The sequence below is a fragment of the Gouania willdenowi genome, chromosome 24 (genome assembly GCF_900634775.1).
Source record: "Gouania willdenowi chromosome 24, fGouWil2.1, whole genome shotgun sequence".
Taxonomy (NCBI): Eukaryota; Metazoa; Chordata; class Actinopteri; order Blenniiformes; family Gobiesocidae; genus Gouania; species Gouania willdenowi.
In genome coordinates this window covers 25380300-25398018 of record NC_041066.1, presented here as the reverse complement: position 1 = coordinate 25398018, position 17719 = coordinate 25380300, and the positions used below count along the sequence as shown (strand labels likewise).

The following is a 17719-nucleotide window of genomic DNA, read 5'->3' as shown; positions in this document are numbered from 1 at the left end:
GTTAGCAAAGGCTGCTTTATAAAAGGTATTTCATGACATTTAAGTCTCTGTCTTTAGTGCCTGAACAACATGTGGTCTGTGTTCCAGCATCTGATGATTTACACATTAAACACTGGTTATAACATCCTCTGTTTATAGTTAATTACTGTTATAGCTCATTATAAACAAAGATTAAAGCTGGACAGGGAATTAGAAATGTGTAATGAACTAAAATTAAAAAAAATACCTTTAAACAGAACTGGGAGTAAACCTACAGGATGTAAATGTGACGAGTGTTTCTCAGGCTGATATAAAGTGTGTGTGTGTGTGTGTGTGTGTGTGTGTGTGTGTGTGTGTGTGTGTGTGTGTGTGTGCGGGTGTGTGTGTGTGTGTGTGTGTGTGTGTGTGTGTGTGTTGGTCCTCTCTGACTCACTCACATGAAGCCGTTTTCTCGCTGGCATTTCTCCAGAGTGTTTTTAATGAGGCCGCCAAGTTTGAGGAAGAACAGCTGCTCCGAGGGTTTGGCTGTAGTTCCTGGACCTTTAGTCTGACGGTAGTCTTTACACAGAGCTTCAGCACTGGCATACACTACACACACACACAGTAACACACAGTAACACACACAGTAACACACACACAGTAACACACACACACAGTAACACACACACACACAGTAACACACACACACACAGTAACACACACACACACAGTAACACACACACACACAGTAACACACACACACACAGTAACACACACACAGTAACACACACACACACAGTAACACACACACACACAGTAACACACACACACACACACACACAGTAACACACACACACACAGTAACACACACACACACAGTAACACACACACAGTAACACACACACAGTAACACACACACACACACAGTAACACACACACAGTAACACACACACAGTAACACACACACACACAGTAACACACACACACACAGTAACACACACACACACACACACACACACACACACACAGTAACACACACACAGTAACACACACACAGTAACACACACAGTAACACACACACAGTAACACACACAGTAACACACACAGGGGTGAATAAGTGAGGGGGGTATGTGTTTTCTGTCCATAATCACCCTCAAAATATAAAACATGACAAATGTGTTCATACTAAATATGTTTTCAAAAATAAATGTGTATCTGATGCAGAGGTTTTTATGTTTTTCATGTCACTAGTGAAAAACTAATAAATAATAAATGATTATCAGACACAGAGCTAAGCTACAATAAGCTCATATAAAGGATTAAAAATAATTACCAGTGGTGAAATAACTCAAAGTTTGGGTCCAAAATAAAAATGAAAAAGTCACATAAATAAAAATAGTTTCAAATCCATAGAAAAATTAACCTTTATGCTATAAATTAAAACAGATCAGATTTTTTCTAACATTCCCACATGCAGTGATGGAGCAATGAATGTAGTTAAAAGTTAGTGATGTAAACAGTCTATGTTCATAGCTCTAAGCTGATCACATGACAGGGAGCTGAGACATATGCTAAGTAGTTTACTGAAGACCCAAACATGTTCCAGACCCAAACATGTTCCAGACCCAAACACACACTGACTTTGTGACTATTTAGAGGAGCTGACATGTCCACCAGATAGGATGTATAGCAGATCTATTTCTATATTCTGAGAGAGTGGGTGGAGCTTATTACTATACCATATTTACCTTTCTATGTGATGGAGTTACAGACATATTGGAAGATGAAAATGGACGATAAATAAGGGCACACCCCCTCACTACATTATCCATATCTGTAAAGTATTGATCAGATCAAACTAAACATTTACAGTGTTTATATTGAATAATTAAGAGACCAATGGTTAAAAAAATCTGAATTATTTCAGACCAAAGTGTGTGGAATATTTGCTGAAACATCTTGAGCTCATCACATATTTTAAATAGAAATGTCACACGTTTCCATCATAATAACAACAGCTAATGTGCTACGTACGTTTCTCGGCCTCCTGCAGGGACCTGATGGCCTCCCCACACTTGTCACTGGCCAGTAGAGTCTGTCCATGGTAGCAGTACGCCTACAGAACACAGCACAGTGTGAGAAAACAGGCCCAGCTGCAGCCGGTGGTCGTATCACGTCGTATCATGTGGTACATACGTACATAAGCCATGTAGAAGTGCTGCTTCAGCTGCAGGTACTTCCTCCACTTCGTGCTGCACTCAGGCTCTAAGGTGTTCAACGTGTGGTCTGAGGGAAGGGGCAGGGACACAGTGAGGCTTTACCCAACAGGAAGCACTTCATTCTGAATAGTTAACTAGACAAACACTGACCAGCTTTCTGATAGAAGTTAGCCGTCTCAAAGGCCAGAGCTGCAATGAGCGCCGCGTTGTGTTTCAGTTCAATGGCTCGGGCTATGGTCACTTTAAGACACAGGCACACACACTACATCAGGGCTTTCTCAACCTTGGGGTCAGGACCCTATTTGGGGTCAAGAAATACTGGGAGGGGGGCAGATGCCTTCAACAAACTAAGAATACATTTTTTACCCTTTTTCAAAACAGGTTTTTAATACCATATTTAAACCTATTTTCATCACTTTTTCTTGCCATATTTTTGCTACATTTCTCCCATTTCTGACACTTCTACATCACATTTTAATGACTTTTCTACACATTTTTCCACTTTCCAGACATGTTCAGCACTTATAAACCCTTTCTACCACTTTTCCACCTAATGTCACATATGTTGACCCATTATTGTCACTTTTAACCTGTTTTCACCAGATTTCATGATTATTTTTGCCAGTTTAACGACATTCACCATTTGTCATGCCCATTATTTACAGTTTAAACTAATTGTTCCAATATTGACACTTTGAACCTTTTTACCACTTTTTCTGTCTGTTTTTATCCACTCTAATTTACAACTTTTAACCATTTTCTATGGTTTTTAAAATCCCATTTCACCTCCTTTTCCACCGTTTTTGGTCACTGAACCATTTTATTAGTGATTAAAACCAGGATTTCCATCTTTAAGATGATTATAATAATAATAATAAACGTTCCTGGATAACAGTGGATATTATTCAGATGAATAAATAAATGTGGTTATCACAGATTCATAGAACAATGGACACATGCTAAACACAGCAACATGTGGAGGACAAACTGTTGGAAACCAACTTTTTGGCTTTAAAAGAAGCAGAGCGTTACCTTCCTGTGCTTCAGCTTGACACTGGACAAGGTAAGTGTCCAACACTCTGGTCTCCAAGTCTTTGCCCTTCTCAGCCGGGGTGATGAGGCGTGGGATGTGGACCTCCTGATGCAGAACAAACAGGTTTATAACACAAGAAAGACCATTTAAAACTGGAACATGTAACATTTGAAATGTACTGAACTACGGACATACGATAGGACACTAAATGTCAAAGCTTAATTTAAAAAAGAAAAGATGTAGAAAAATTGCCTGAACTTCCTAGTTTTTACCTTCAGGTTTTTGAAAATTCCCGCAGCGACCTTTAAACTTCGGTGAACATCTTTAGCCTCAGCCTCGGTTACACTGAAACAAAAACAACCATCAGCAGTGATTCAAAGTCCTCCTGGTAAGCTGAAACAACCTGGGTTTATTTTGGAAATGACATCAAATATTCACACTGCATAGTCAGAATTCATCATGATTAAGTGCCATTATGAATCATGTGATGGTGTGATGTAGGGGGAAGTCAAGTCACAGATACGTAAAAAACAGAAGCTGATTCCACAGGCTGACATCAGCACCATGGTTCACTCTAGCCCAGCCCCAATGCTGTGATTTCTCCTTTTTTTTTTTTAAATCGATACCATCATAATAATTGTTGCACACTTGGACTCATAGGGACTTCCAGGCGTGCACAGGTTGTTGTAACTCTTTTTATTCTGAATAACCAAGAAACACATATATCAGCCATGAAGTATATTTATTTTCTTTGTATTATTGGTCATTTAAGTTGTAGAATCCACTGTCTTTAATTTTTTGACTGTTCTATTGACTGTGTGTGGTGATTAGCACGTGCACGTGTGTTGACTGGGGCTCAGAAGAGTTCACTGAACTATGGACTAGGAGACGGTAATATAAGAAGATGTTTAATGTTGGTTTATGTTTTTATATATTTATGAGGTTTTCTGCTTGAGTTTTTCATGGTGGGAAACCAAACTGTTCTGGGAGAAACTGAAGAATAAAATTCTGGTTATCATCAACTGGACGTGGCTTTTATCTGTCAAACAGGAAACAACTTTGGGAGCAGTTATAGTCTAATACAGGCAATCTGCTTGGATGCCCTGCCTTCGCCTGAGGACCCCTACAGTCACTTAGCTGCCCCTGATGTTGCCTGAGTGCATCCTCCTCTTTGTAACCCATAATCTCCGTCCAATATAAACAGTGTGTTTCATAATCTAAACAAAAACAATCAACTCAATAAAACAAGAGAAAAATATTCAATTCATGAGTTGGGGCTGGAACAAAAATTAAAAACTTTAGCTTTACGTCACAAATTCTGAAAGTAGTGTTTTAGAGGGCATGTGCACCAAGCGCTCCCCACACGTGGTGAAAATCTCCTGGTGAGAATTTTTCACTACAAACATTTAGCAATGTGTGCCATATATTAAAATGATGGTTGGACACTGTATTTTTTGATAAAACTATCATGTTTGACAGTGCCACAAGAACTTTAAAGTTCCTTAAACTCCACATTGTGAGAAAAATAAATGAATGCATTGATTCTCCCAGAAAAAGCACCTACTTCTCCTTCCCTGCTAGTCTGGAGGCATACTTGGTGTACCAGATGGCCACGTTGAAGGCCATGGAGACCAGCTCAAACACTGCATCCTGCTGGGCACTGCAGACAGACACTGGATTAGGTTCATTATTGTACAGACAGACACTGGGATTGGTCGACTGGAAGCAAACATCAATAAACATGTTCATTTATACATAACAGACTAATATGGTACTTTTCTGTGCTTTGCATTTTGACCCACTGCCAAGTTCAGGGTTTTACCTCGGGGTGTTTCCCAGTAAAGTGTCCGTCCATTTAAAGTTCTGAATGAACCTCATCTTGTTGTCCTGTGTAGTTCCATCCAAAGAAACAATGAAGCCTAAACATTTGTAGCCAGTGTTTGTAAAAGAGAAGCAGCTGGTTAGAGCAAAGGAAATAAATACAGAAAACATACACGTACACAATGTTAGGAGAAAAACATCAAGAAAAACAGTTTATTTTATTCAGAATAAATGAAATAAATAAAAAACAACAACACAATTGATCTTTTTATTTTATTTATTTTTACCTTGTCTGCACACGCTATCAAAGATCTACGCTATATATCTTTTATTTATTTATTTTTTACAAAAGCTATGCACGTTTTATTATTGCAATGAAACAATAAACACACATTTTAAACTTACAAACAAGGAAAAGCACCTCTAACATTTTCATTTTTGCAGCTCTTTTTGTTTCTACAGTAATGATTTAAAGTGAATATTGATTAACAGGATATCTGGATTATTTAAAGATACTCATTTGGTTCACATTTCTATTTCATTAAAAAAGTATATAATAATAAAAACATACCGTAAACAACAAATAAACACATCTGACTTCTCCTTTACAGAGAAAATAAAATGAAATCAGGGTTTAGGAGGAATAATATAGTGAAATGTGTGATTTTATATCATTTGATATTAAATATTAAATGAACATGTGCTGACAGTGGCTGAATATGATAATAACGCTACCTTGGAGGAGGGCGAAGTAAACATCGGTGGCATTCTTCATGATCTCTGGGGTACAGGTGGAATCTGTGAACATCTCCAGGAGTCGAGACCTGCTCATCCTCAGGTCACTGAACACAGAGAGAAAACAATGGATTCATCATGTGAGGCTGAGAACCAACAACTAGCATTTAAAGGTCATTAGAGAAGTAAGACATTTACAAACATCAAGTTTGCACAGAGGGCCGTGGTGTTAGTCCATAGTTAGTAGTTATTTTCATTGGTACATAATTGCATGTGGGAATGTTAGAAAAAATCTGATCTTTGTTTCAATTTATAATAAAAAAAAAATAAATATTGACAATTTAAATAAAATAATAGGAATTTGTATTTTTCTCTAAATCCAATCTCTATGATCCTCTGGTGCCAGAGCCACTGTCTAATGGAGCTGATGGGGATCAGACTTACTTGCAGATCTTATTTGCAGCAGGACTTCCAGCCACTCCGTAGAAGTTAAAGGACACTGGAGCTGTGGCCTTTAGAGGGTTTCTGTGGAACCAGTGAGCCATCCTACACACACGCGCACACACACACACGTCCGGAAGTCTCATCTTAACACTGTTATTTCCCATTAGCAAACATTAGCTTACATCACCCTCCCGAGCTATCTCGCACTTGAACGTCACTCCAGGAGCTAAATGCATACTAAAACATTAATATCTAACTTGTACATTTTCTGCTACCAAGCACAAATATTGTTTTTTTTTAATCACATGAACAAAATATACATTACGTTTGCTATCGAGAGCTAACAGCTAACGGCTAACAGTGTGACTGAAGCTCTAAAGGAACTGTTTCTTCACACTATAACACATACAGCTTTAGCTAGCGCATAGAAAATGAGACGTGATGCTTAAAAAGTATCGTATATAATCATTATTTACCTCCAGCAGCTGAATATAAGACGTTAGCTTGATGGTTGTGACACTGAAAACAGTTTCCGGAAATAAACAGAGACGTGAAACTGACCAATGAGAGCTAGCGCTTACGTCATCCGCTTTTTTTCTTCTTCGACGAGCTTTTCATACAGTGCACCCTTATGACACTACCGCCACCAACTGGCCTTTATCCTTCACTACGGCTAATTTCCATATTCTAACTGGATTCTTCTGACTTTCTGATCAAAACACAGTGATGGACTTCATAATTTACTATAGGTTTAAATGTAGTAAAGTTTCTTCAGTGTTGGGGCTACACTTAGGTAAATGTTACAAATCAGTAGAACATGTGATTGATTTGTTGTGAATTTTCTGAATATTGAACTTTAGAGGAGGATTGGCCTGATTTCACAGCTGATGTAATCTGGGATGAACTGGATTTTTATGTTAACTTTGGTGATTTTTCTCACGTGGGAAGTAAGATTTCTAACTAAGAAACAGAAAATATTCACATCCTCACATTGAAAAGAAGTGTTTTTTTTATTTTTATTCTCCTGAGCCATTACAACTGTTTTCTAATTTTACCAAAGCATTACCAATAATTCTCTTTAAAACTTCAGGAAAAAGGACAAATCCAGAATGCAAAATGTGATTTATTATTAAATGTAATCAAAAAATAAATAAAAAAAATCATGTGACTGTTCTTAGAAATCATTTAGAATGAACCAGGAACAGCTACTTCAAGTGATCAGAACATAAAACACAAAGTAGGTGAAGGTATAGAACCTGAGTCCCAAACATCCATCGTCACATTCATCACGCTCCAAAGTTAAGGTTGATTATCAGCATCAAAAACAAGATTATTCAAAAAAAAAAATTCCCATGAAGGCACATCTGTATGAACATCTGCTTAAACCAGAGATTGGTTTAAAGCATTAAGTCAAACTTTTGGATTTTATAAATTTCCCTGAATTTTACGCAATTAAAAGACATTTCAACAACAGCATAAACAATGTTTTACAAAAAGGCACATTTGGTTTACTTCAAAACAAAACATTTCTTACAAATCATCTTTTTTAGAAAGAGGAAAAAAATGTGCTTTCATTTAGATTTAACTTGAATTTAAACATAAAAGCAAAAGGTGCAAATATAGAGAAAAAAAAAAGTCATTAATGTTGCAAACTCCAGGTTCCAAAAGCCACTTTTCTAGCCAATCAGAGGAGCTAATATACACCCCACCCCCCTCCCCAGTTTACAGACCACACAGTCTGTGATGTTGCAACAGTGAAAAATACTCATAACGTGGCAAAAAGAAGAAACAAACCACATCGTCCCTGTCGTACTTTTACATTTACAATCAAAGCATATTTTCATCTTTATGTAAAAGTCGTACCCACAATGCAACAGGGGCAGGTTTAGTGTGTAGGGAACTCCCTCATGTGTTAATGAAAACACACGTCAGGTGGAATGAAACCACATGTCACAGCTTGTGGCGACAGAAAGAAAAACACGCTTTGGCACAAGTGCAACTTTGGTGAAAAGAAGAAAAACAAAGATGGCGTCAGACAAACGTAAAAAACACAATTTCAAACTGTTCTTATTGTTTTTGAACATGAATTTCCAGCTGATGGTGTGTCTGAGTTTACGCCAGTGCTTCTCAAAGTGTGGGGCGCACCCCGCCCAAACCGCCTACACACAAAGAAAGAAGTAATGAGAACTTATAATGTAGAAGAAATAAAAACAGCATTAAATGATTGATATATGGAGCAGGAACTAAATGTAAAGATAATGATGTAAAATGTTCCGTTTTTGTCACAGATTGTAAACACTGTTTATTTCCTGTATTTTTGACTCATTAACTTTTAGTTTTTATTGCACGTGATTAGTTTAATTTAGTTTTTGAGTTTTAATTTATTCATCAAACATTGACGTTACGTGTGTCAAACTCATGGCCCAGGGGCCAAATCTGGCCCTTTGGAGCATCCAATTTGCCCTGCTGGAGGAAGTAAAAATGACAGAGAAAACCTAAATCATTGTGTAAATAAAACTCAACTCTGTCATTTTTAGTGTTAATCTGTTAAAAAAAACTCAAAATTCAACAAATTTATCACATTACTGCATAGTATGAAATTGACACAAAATCTAGGAAATTTAAAGTGACAATCCTGTTAGGACTGATATGAGATAGAATATTATTGGTTTTTTACATATTTAGTATTTTATTGATACGTAGAAGTGTAAACTAGAGAACAAAAATATTGAAAGTACTTTCCAACAAAAAATATGTGGTCCTCTTGAGATCAAACTGGTCCATATTTGACCCCTGAACTAAATATGGAAATATGTAATTTGTCAGGATTATTTGGGGGGGGGGGGGGTTAAAGTTCACCTTTGTTCAAAGTGGAAACACTCATAAAAGTTAAAGATGCACTGGTTTACAGGTGGAAAAATGGCGTTTAAAGGCGTTTGGCGTAGTTGTTACACAGAACGTGGTCCCTGACGTCCCCCCACCCCCCGTTCTTTATGTGTGCTTTGTGTTCGGGGGGTTCCTCAGAGTGGAGAACCAGAACCGAGGGGAACAACCCATCCTTGACCTTTTCCAGCTCCTCCTCTACCTTCTGAGAGGCCAGCTCTGGCCTGCAGTCATTCTTCTGATGGAGCCCACAGTCCCCCGTGTGGAGCACCCGGGTCCCCTCGGCCCCCAGAACCTTTAGAACCTTAGGGATGCAGGTCCCCGACAGGTGCTGCAGGGTCCAGTCCCAGTTGTAGTCGTCGTATGTGCAGAAGGCGTTGCTGCAGCTCATCAGTTTGTAGTAAAGCTCTCTGGACACGGCCAAGCCCAGGTTGTGTTTGGTGGACATCCAACTGCTGGTCGACACCTGGTTGGTGGATGTGGAAAAGTGGGTGGGGCCTCTGTGATTCCCCAGAGCCAGCAGGTCACAGTCAGGGCAGCTCTTCTCCCTGAAGGCCACCATGGTTTTATAAAAGTGGAAGAAGTCTGGGAGGATGTAGTTGTCCTCCTCCAGGAGGACCAGGGGCCCCCCATAGCCCTGCAGGGCCCCCACCCGTTCAAACACAAAGTGCAGCTTCCACCACCAGTGGTGTTTGGTCTGCGTGACCTGGGCCTCCCGGTAGTGTCCGTAGGAGTCCGGGTACGCTGCGTTCACACATCCTGTTCTCACGGCCTCGTCCTTGGACGCGTCCCGGGGGCAGTCACGTGGATCCGGTCCAGGAAATGAACTGGGAAACAGCTGAGTGCTGAACGGGAAGTAGATCTGTAGAACCTTACAGAACCTGATCCCCTGGACCACAGAGTTCATCTCCTCTGTGACGTAGTCATGGCTGAAGATCAGCAGGAAGCGCTGGACCTCTGCTGCCTTCTCCAGGGACCTGATCAGCAACCTGAGGTATGCGGGCCTGTTGTGGACCTGGACCACCAGAACCAGCTCTGGGTCTCCAGGGAACATCTCAGCATTCAGCACGTGTTGGTGATAGTTGGAGGCAAACACAGACTGGCTGAGCTGGGCCACGGAGCCAAAACTGAACTTTACAGAACCCTGAACGTTACCAGGGTTTACCTGCTCCACCAGAGCCCCGCCCCCTTCTCCTACGTCACCGCGAGACACTAAAAACACGCGCGTGGAGAGCAGCAGGGTTCCCACGATGAAGGAAACTACCAGAAGAAGAACAAAGTTCCTCCTGAGCAGCCTGAACCTCATGGTCCTGGTCCTGGTCCTGGTCCTGGAGACTTCAAACACTTCCGCTCAGTGCGCGTGTCCTCATCCTAACGAGCTCGAGCGGTCCCGTTCCTTCCCGCGGTGATTGACAGCTCGAGCCTTTCAGGAAGTTTAAAAGTTAGAGTTTGTTCTCCACATCACGGCCTTTACCGCTATTAAAGTGTAATAAACTCTATTAAAGTGTAATAAACTCTATTAAAGTGTAATAAACTCTATTAAAGTGTGTTAAACTCTATTAAAGTGTAATAAACTCTATTAAAGTGTAATAAACTCTATTAAAGTGTGTTAAACTCTATTAAAGTGTAATAAACTCTATTAAAGTGTAATAAACTCTATTAAAGTGTAATAAACTCTATTAAAGTGTAATAAACTCTATTAAAGTGTAATAAACTCTATTAAAGTGTAATAAACTCTATTAAAGTGTAATAAACTCTATTAAAGTGTAATAAACTCTATTAAAGTGTGTTAAACTCACCCAACAGGAGGAGCAGAGTCGTGTGTTCTTCTCAACAGGAAGCAACAGTCATATGTTCATCAGTGCTGACGTGTCCCGATCAGCCAATCACTGCTCAGCGCGCGGCGAGACCCCGCCCCCACCCCTCCCCGAGCTGTGAAACATGAGACCAAAGAGGAGGAAGTCATGTTACTGCATAATAATAATAATAATAATAATAATAATAATAATAATAATAATAATAATAATAATAATAATAATAATAATAAACTAGAGGAAGTTACTCTCCTGTTTGGACGCGAATATTCCAGGGGTTTCTGACCATCATCAATCCAACTATTAATCCATTGCTATAAAGAAACATTTGGTCAAATTTAGCAATATTCTAAACTAGCTGCGTGTAATCAAAATAAATTTTAAAAAACCCCAACTATTTAGTATTTTTAACTGTATTTATTTCATTAATTTTTGATTTTTTTTCCATTTTACGTTTCTTAATTATAACAAATATATATATATATATATATATATATATATATATATATATATATATATATTGTATTTGGGCTCATATATCAGATATTGAATGTTTTTTAATGATGCCACTAGATGGCAGCAGTCCACCTCCTACTGACTGTCCCCAATCGTAGCCTGTGACGTCACTTCTGTTCTGACGTCAGTCCCAAAAAATTACAAAGTTTTACCAAAGTCCGCGAGAATGAATTTTCCCACAGAGCAGCAGAAAAATGTACTTTAATGTACATATTATAAATAGATGTGTCTAATGTACGCTTCTTCTCATACATATGATTCCTGGGTACGTTGTGTTTACTGCACAGTGGGAAAGTACAGTATGTTCTCTCACACTGAGCAGACCGACGTTAAAACAACGTTAAAATGACGTAATGGCGTCTTTGACAGAATGAAAGTTTATACAACGTCTTTTTCGTACGTTGTCTGGACGTTTGCTCCACACACACACACAGAGGCAAAGGAATACACACACACACACAGTGGAATGTCATCTGCTTTCACTTACTTCACACCATCTCCATGTGACCTCTACACACACACACACACACACACACACACACACACACGACATGTTTTCATGTTTTCATAAACGACATTTTATTTACAGACATGTTTCAGCTGGATGTAGTTTACTCTATCTTTGTGTGTGTGTGTGTGTGTGTGTGTGTGTGTGTGTGTGTTACAAAGTAAAATGACTTTTTCAACCCATCTATGTGTTTATATCTGAATGTGTTCACAGACTCCTCCCCTTCAAATTCCTTTAAATTCTGATGTCAGTTTCCAAGCCTGATGGTGCAATAGTCCCAGTATCAGTGTGTGAGGAGTGTTTTTAGAAAAGGATATGAAGGAGTCGGGGTTGTGTGTGTGTGATGTTGTTACACTAAGTGTTAATTTGTGTCTGGGGGTTTGAGTTTGAAATAAGTCACGCCCACTAATGGGGTGTAATAATAGTGGAGCTATTGTTTCCAGGAAGAGTTAATAAGTTTACATCATCATATTCTAGGATGGACTTTATGGATAAACTCAAGTGTAACTTTAATCAAATAACAGAATGACTGCTCCTCATACAGGAACCATTGTGTTTGTTTCTGCCTTTTGTCTTGTATGTTACAAAGTTGAATAAATCAGGAACCTTTTGCCCTTCACATTGTTTTATTATGAGTAATAATACTTTTTAATATTTTATCTTGATGTGATCATCACCATAGGGGTATTCCATGAACTGAGGTATGATCTTCTCTGAGTATGTCACCATGGCAACATTGTCCATGAACTAAACCTGGTCACTGACAGGTTTTATCAAAGAAACCCTGGGTTTCTACCTGGCTCCGCCCACCTGAACACTTTAATAAACCTTAACACTTTTCTCTGAAACACGTTAGTGACATCACACACCACAGACGTGTTCACATCATTACTAAAGTTGTGCTGATTTATGGTTTTATTTTTTTGTTTTTGTGATAACGGTAGTTTTCTTTCTAACATTGTAGATGTAGATCATTTAGTGAAACACACTGAGAGGTTGATCTACATTAAAACATCTACTGACGTCTGTAGTAAAGTTCACTGAATACAAACCTGTAGATATTATAAAGGAGGAGATGATCATTTAAATTAAGATATAGATTAGATATGAAGCATCAGTCACTGTGTTTATATCCAGTGTAACAGGAGGACTCTCTATACAGACATCCTATGATGCTGACACGTCTGCTCAGACACATTTTATTATTATTATTATTCTCCACTCGTCACGTCACTGAAGAGATAAAGTGATGAAGTGATCATAAAGTGTGACTAATTACAGGTGATTTAATCACTATAATCACTGAAGACTGAACACACCTTTAGAACAGGATCATATTCATCAAACAACGACTTATTTCACCATCAGGGTGAATAAATCACTCTATTCTGTTTGGTTGTCATGGCAGTTTGAGTAATCTCTGATCCATTGATGATGGCTTTTTATCACGTGCACGTCAGTAACCCAAGGTTTACATACTCAGGGTTGATTGATCCACTTCATACCAGCTGTAATGAATCAGATACACAGAGTTTACCATGGAGGGTATGTTGACCTAGAGTTAATGGATAGACTCAGAGTTTGTTAAACCTCCTTTATGGAACACACCTCAGCCCTCCATACTGTAGGTTATGATAATCCAGACTTTAAGGAAAATAAGTTAGGGAGGACATTAAAAGAAGGACGAGAGCAAAGCTTTTTTGCTGTTGGTGTAAAAGAGTGAATTCTGCTAATGTCAGTGACGTACAGTATGTAGAGACTAACTGGGATTATTTAATTTATTACCTCCAATGCCACTGGTCTAACAGAAAATTTAGCTAATTGTAATAAAGGTTTTATTTTTCTTCTATGAAACACAATAAAAACCTGTTTTGAGACATAAAGGCTTTGACTTTATTTATTTTAAATCTAAAACCCATACTGATATTTTTAATATATACATCTAAACATTTATAACACATTGTTGATCCTCATGTAAGTGAGGAAAACTTTGGTTCAGAGTTGGTCAAACACATGAACAATTACTTTTGTTTTTATTCATTTACTTATTATTGTTTTTAAATAAATGTAAAAATGAGACATGAATAATGTGAAAAGCTGAAAATCACAGTTTATCTAGAAAACAACCAAACTAAACGTTTCCTGTGTTGAAACAGAACAACATTCAGTCACTCAACAGTGCGACGATTATTCATATTTAATAATTCTCCTCTGTCACTAAATCCTGGTCCTGTTTGTTGGCTTTAACGTAACGGTACGATGATGACAACTGGCTCCATGTGGATCAGAGCCATCGTTTTAATGTATTTTAATGAATCCCACATGAGGATCTGAACTCAGCTCTCAACTATTCAGAGTGAGAATGTTAGAAAACAAGGATCATTATTATTATTGTGATGGTCCAACCCTGGTGGAAACAGTGAGAATGTTTGTTTTCATTCAGTTACCATAGAGACCATCATACTCATACGTGACTGTTATGTATTGTGATTCAACAATAAGGCTTTCTGTTACAATGTTTTAAAAGCATTGGATGTGGGTACAACTGTTTTTATCCTCTTTCTGTAAACATTTAACTTTTCCTGGTTTTTTAGAGCAACTAAAAGCAGCACAGGTTGTTATTGTGACTGAAAAATCTACTAAAAGATCTAAAAATCTACTAAATGATCTAAAAATCTACTAAATGATCTATAAATCTACTAAATGATCTATAAATCAGGCTGAATGTTTCACTCCAATAGAAAACAATGAGATGTTTACAGGCAGTGGGGCCCTGTGACATCATCAATCACATGATTTAAACATGGAGGAACACAGGCTCTAAAACTGTAAAATAGTCCTATTCTTAAAAGGAAATTAAACAAATATGGTGAATAATAATGTGTTTTGTTAAACATAGATCTACTATTAAGGACATTTAGAAGATTTTAGGACAAACTTGTAAAAACAGTGGAGGATCCTTTAGGAACAATAAAACATTAAACAGGGTTTAAATCAATAATAAAATGTGTCTGTCACACAGCAGATTATTGTAGCGTTAGTACATCTGGATTCTCATAATGAAATGATACAAGCTGGAGTGTTGGTGCTCGTTCCAGTGATTATAAAAAGAAAACTAGGTTTCCACACAGACCGTAGCACAGGGTGAAGTTTACAGAGGAAAAAGCAGCGACTGCTCAGCCTCATTCACGCTCTGCTTTTCATTTGTTTCCTTTAATGTGAATAAATATGTGAGGAATGTTTTCAACACTGTGAAATGCTTTACAAGTCAAAGGTTTTCTTTCCAGATGTGTTTTCTCTCTGTCAGGAATAGAACGACTGCACAGTGTTTGGACAGTGTTCTCAACCAGTGGTTCTCAACCTATTTAAGGCCACAACCCCCAAAAATATGCATCACATCACAGCCGACCAATCAGATTAAACATAATACATGGCAGCATTGAATGGAGGTTATTTTCTCAGTTTTAGTGTAAATAAATGTATCTATACTTAGAGCCCGATTGTTATTTTATTTTGAATTGAATTCATAGTTATTTTTATTTATTTATTTTTTTAAACTTTTGTTTTATACAGAAGCCTTTGTGTAAAATAAATCAAGATTGTGTTTCTTCCTTTTTAGGTTTCTATATCAGATGTTTACTGTATGTAAGGGACCCGTACCAAGATTTATTACCAACAATAAACATGGGGGGTGAAAGTAACTATATTAACTTTTACTTTAAGTATTATTTCATTCAGCTACTTTTTACTTGTACTTGAGTATATATATATATCAGTAATCTTTACACATCTTAGTTTCTTCTTTAAAACTGTGTAGTTTGTGTAGATGAGATAAACTAACCCTAAATACTGCAACACATTCACTGCAGCGCTGATAAAAAACAGGATTTAAAATGTGAATGTGATGGTTTAAAACTAGTGTGTATCAGCTGGTTGTGTAACACACACACACACACTGCTTACAGCCCTAAACCATACGATCATTGAACATGACATGTATGGGAATAACCTGATCTAATCGCTCCCATCAGTGACGTACGCTGAGGTTTGTGGTTCTGAGTCAGTTCCACTGAGGGTTCCATGTCCAGGAACACTTGTAAGAGGCTAAAGGTGCTAAAGTACTGATCTCTGAGGGAAAGAAAACCAACCAAGTATTAGGGCTCAAACATACTGGGAGGGATATCAGCAGAACAAACCCAACATAGAGTCCGCCCGAGTCCACCAGGCCAATTAAAGCTGCAGTATGTATTTTTTTTTCTCAGTAGAGACTAGTGGTAATTTGTAAATGTATGGACGTTATCTTGTGTTAGTGGAGATTTTTCTGGTGTTTTAGACTCTAACATGAATGTACATATCACAGCAGCGGCTGCTGCTGTAGCTTGTCCCCACCACACAGCACACAGAGGGGCTGTGATCTCAGCTGCTGCTCACAGCAGAGTAACAACCATCACTACACTGAGCTTTTATTTTGATGTTTGTGTAAATAAAGGCAGATATGAAGCATTCACACCCTGAGGAAACACATTCAGGCCTCAAACCTCAGATTTCTTAACAGTGACCCATCATTGAAAGAGTTAATGAAACCAAGTTTGTGGGAGTAATAATAGATGATAGTTTGTTGGAAGCCTCACATAAAACATGATCCAAGTCTATCTCTATTCTTTACTAAACATGATCACTACTGAAAAACAACTGCTTTCATTTGCTGTAGTGATGTAATTGTAATGCTTTATATGACACACTGTGTTGAAATTTGGGGAAATGCTTATAAAACAAACCTAGATCCAATATTTAAACTGCAGAAAAGAGCTACCGTATTAGGACAATAAATGATTTTACAAATCAGCTTTTTATAAAATCACACACATTTAAATTTCAAGATATTGTGTATTCAAAAACGTTACAAATTATGTTTTGAGTGGTAAATAATAAAATACCTGTTTGTATTCAAAAGATGTTGAAGCTACGACAGGAGATTTACTGTATAATTTAGGGGATTGTTGATGTTTGAAACTTACAAAGTCAGAACAAATCTCAGGTACAGATGTGTTTCATTTTTAATTGTAAAACTATGGAATAAACTAAACGATGAAGTAAAGATGATTCTATGTTAGTTTTTAAGAAAATCTTAAAATAAAAAATTATCAAAGGTTACTTTTTATTCACTTTGAACCATTTTATTAGTGATTAAAACCACGATTTCCATCTTTAAGATGATTATAATAATAATAATAAACATTCCTGGATAACAGTGGATATTATTCAGATGAATAAATAAATGTGGTTATCACAGATTCATAGAACAATAGACCATCATTTTACTGACTTTATGGATGGACCCCAAAAATCTCTCCTTTATTCCCCCTTATAGATGGTCCTGTCTCCACATGACTGTTCTTCAATGTTCATGTCTGTGTTCAACCACCTTCAGCTACAGTGGGGGTCCCTGCTCTATGGAACCTTTATTTTGGAGGGTCCCCACTCTATGGAACCTTTATTTTGGAGGGTCCCTGCTCTATGGAACCTTTATTTTGGAGGGTCCCCACTCTATGGAACCTTTATTTTGGAGGGTCCCTGCTCTATGGGACCTTTATTTTGGAGGGTCCCTGCTCTATGGAACCTTTATTTTGGAGGGTCCCTGCTCTATGGGACCTTTATTTTGGAGGGTCCCTGCTCTATGGGACCTTTATTTTGGAGGGTCCCCGCTCTATGGGACCTTTATTTTGGAGGGTCCCTGCTCTCTGGAACCTTTATTTTGGAGGGTCCCTGCTCTCTGGGACCTTTATTT

At 38.0% G+C, this 17719-nt stretch overlaps 2 protein-coding genes across 2 annotated transcripts; both read right to left on the bottom strand.

Moving 5' to 3' along the window:
• Positions 1-378: 378 nt before the first annotated feature.
• Positions 379-6845, bottom strand: brox (BRO1 domain and CAAX motif containing). The gene is made up of 11 exons (XM_028439960.1): positions 6687-6845; positions 6211-6312; positions 5767-5873; positions 5033-5129; positions 4775-4870; positions 3483-3555; positions 3210-3315; positions 2328-2417; positions 2159-2244; positions 1993-2074; positions 379-567 (listed from the first exon to the last, which is right to left on the bottom strand). Exons 2-11 carry the CDS (start codon positions 6309-6311, stop codon positions 413-415), a joined length of 993 nt encoding a protein of 330 aa, XP_028295761.1. The 5' UTR covers position 6312; positions 6687-6845; the 3' UTR covers positions 379-412.
• A 1809-nt stretch (positions 6846-8654) lies between these two features.
• LOC114457844 (alpha-1,6-mannosyl-glycoprotein 2-beta-N-acetylglucosaminyltransferase) lies at positions 8655-10946 on the bottom strand. The gene is made up of 2 exons (XM_028439958.1): positions 10893-10946; positions 8655-10517 (listed from the first exon to the last, which is right to left on the bottom strand). The coding sequence occupies exon 2, from the start codon at positions 10397-10399 to the stop codon at positions 9137-9139; it is 1263 nt and encodes a 420-aa protein (XP_028295759.1). The 5' UTR covers positions 10400-10517; positions 10893-10946; the 3' UTR covers positions 8655-9136.
• Positions 10947-17719: the final 6773 nt, after the last annotated feature.

Coding starts and splice junctions, on each gene's coding strand:
- brox (XM_028439960.1), bottom strand. CDS start 6,311: ATGGCTCACTGGTTCCACAGAAACCCTCTAAAGGCCACAGCTCCAGTG. Junction 3,556..4,774: donor AGACTAGCAGGGAAGGAGAA/GTAGGTGCTTTT, acceptor TTTTTGTTTCAG/TGTAACCGAGGCTGAGGCTA. Junction 3,316..3,482: donor GAATTTTCAAAAACCTGAAG/GTAAAAACTAGG, acceptor GTTCTGCATCAG/GAGGTCCACATCCCACGCCT.
- LOC114457844 (XM_028439958.1), bottom strand. CDS start 10,399: ATGAGGTTCAGGCTGCTCAGGAGGAACTTTGTTCTTCTTCTGGTAGTT.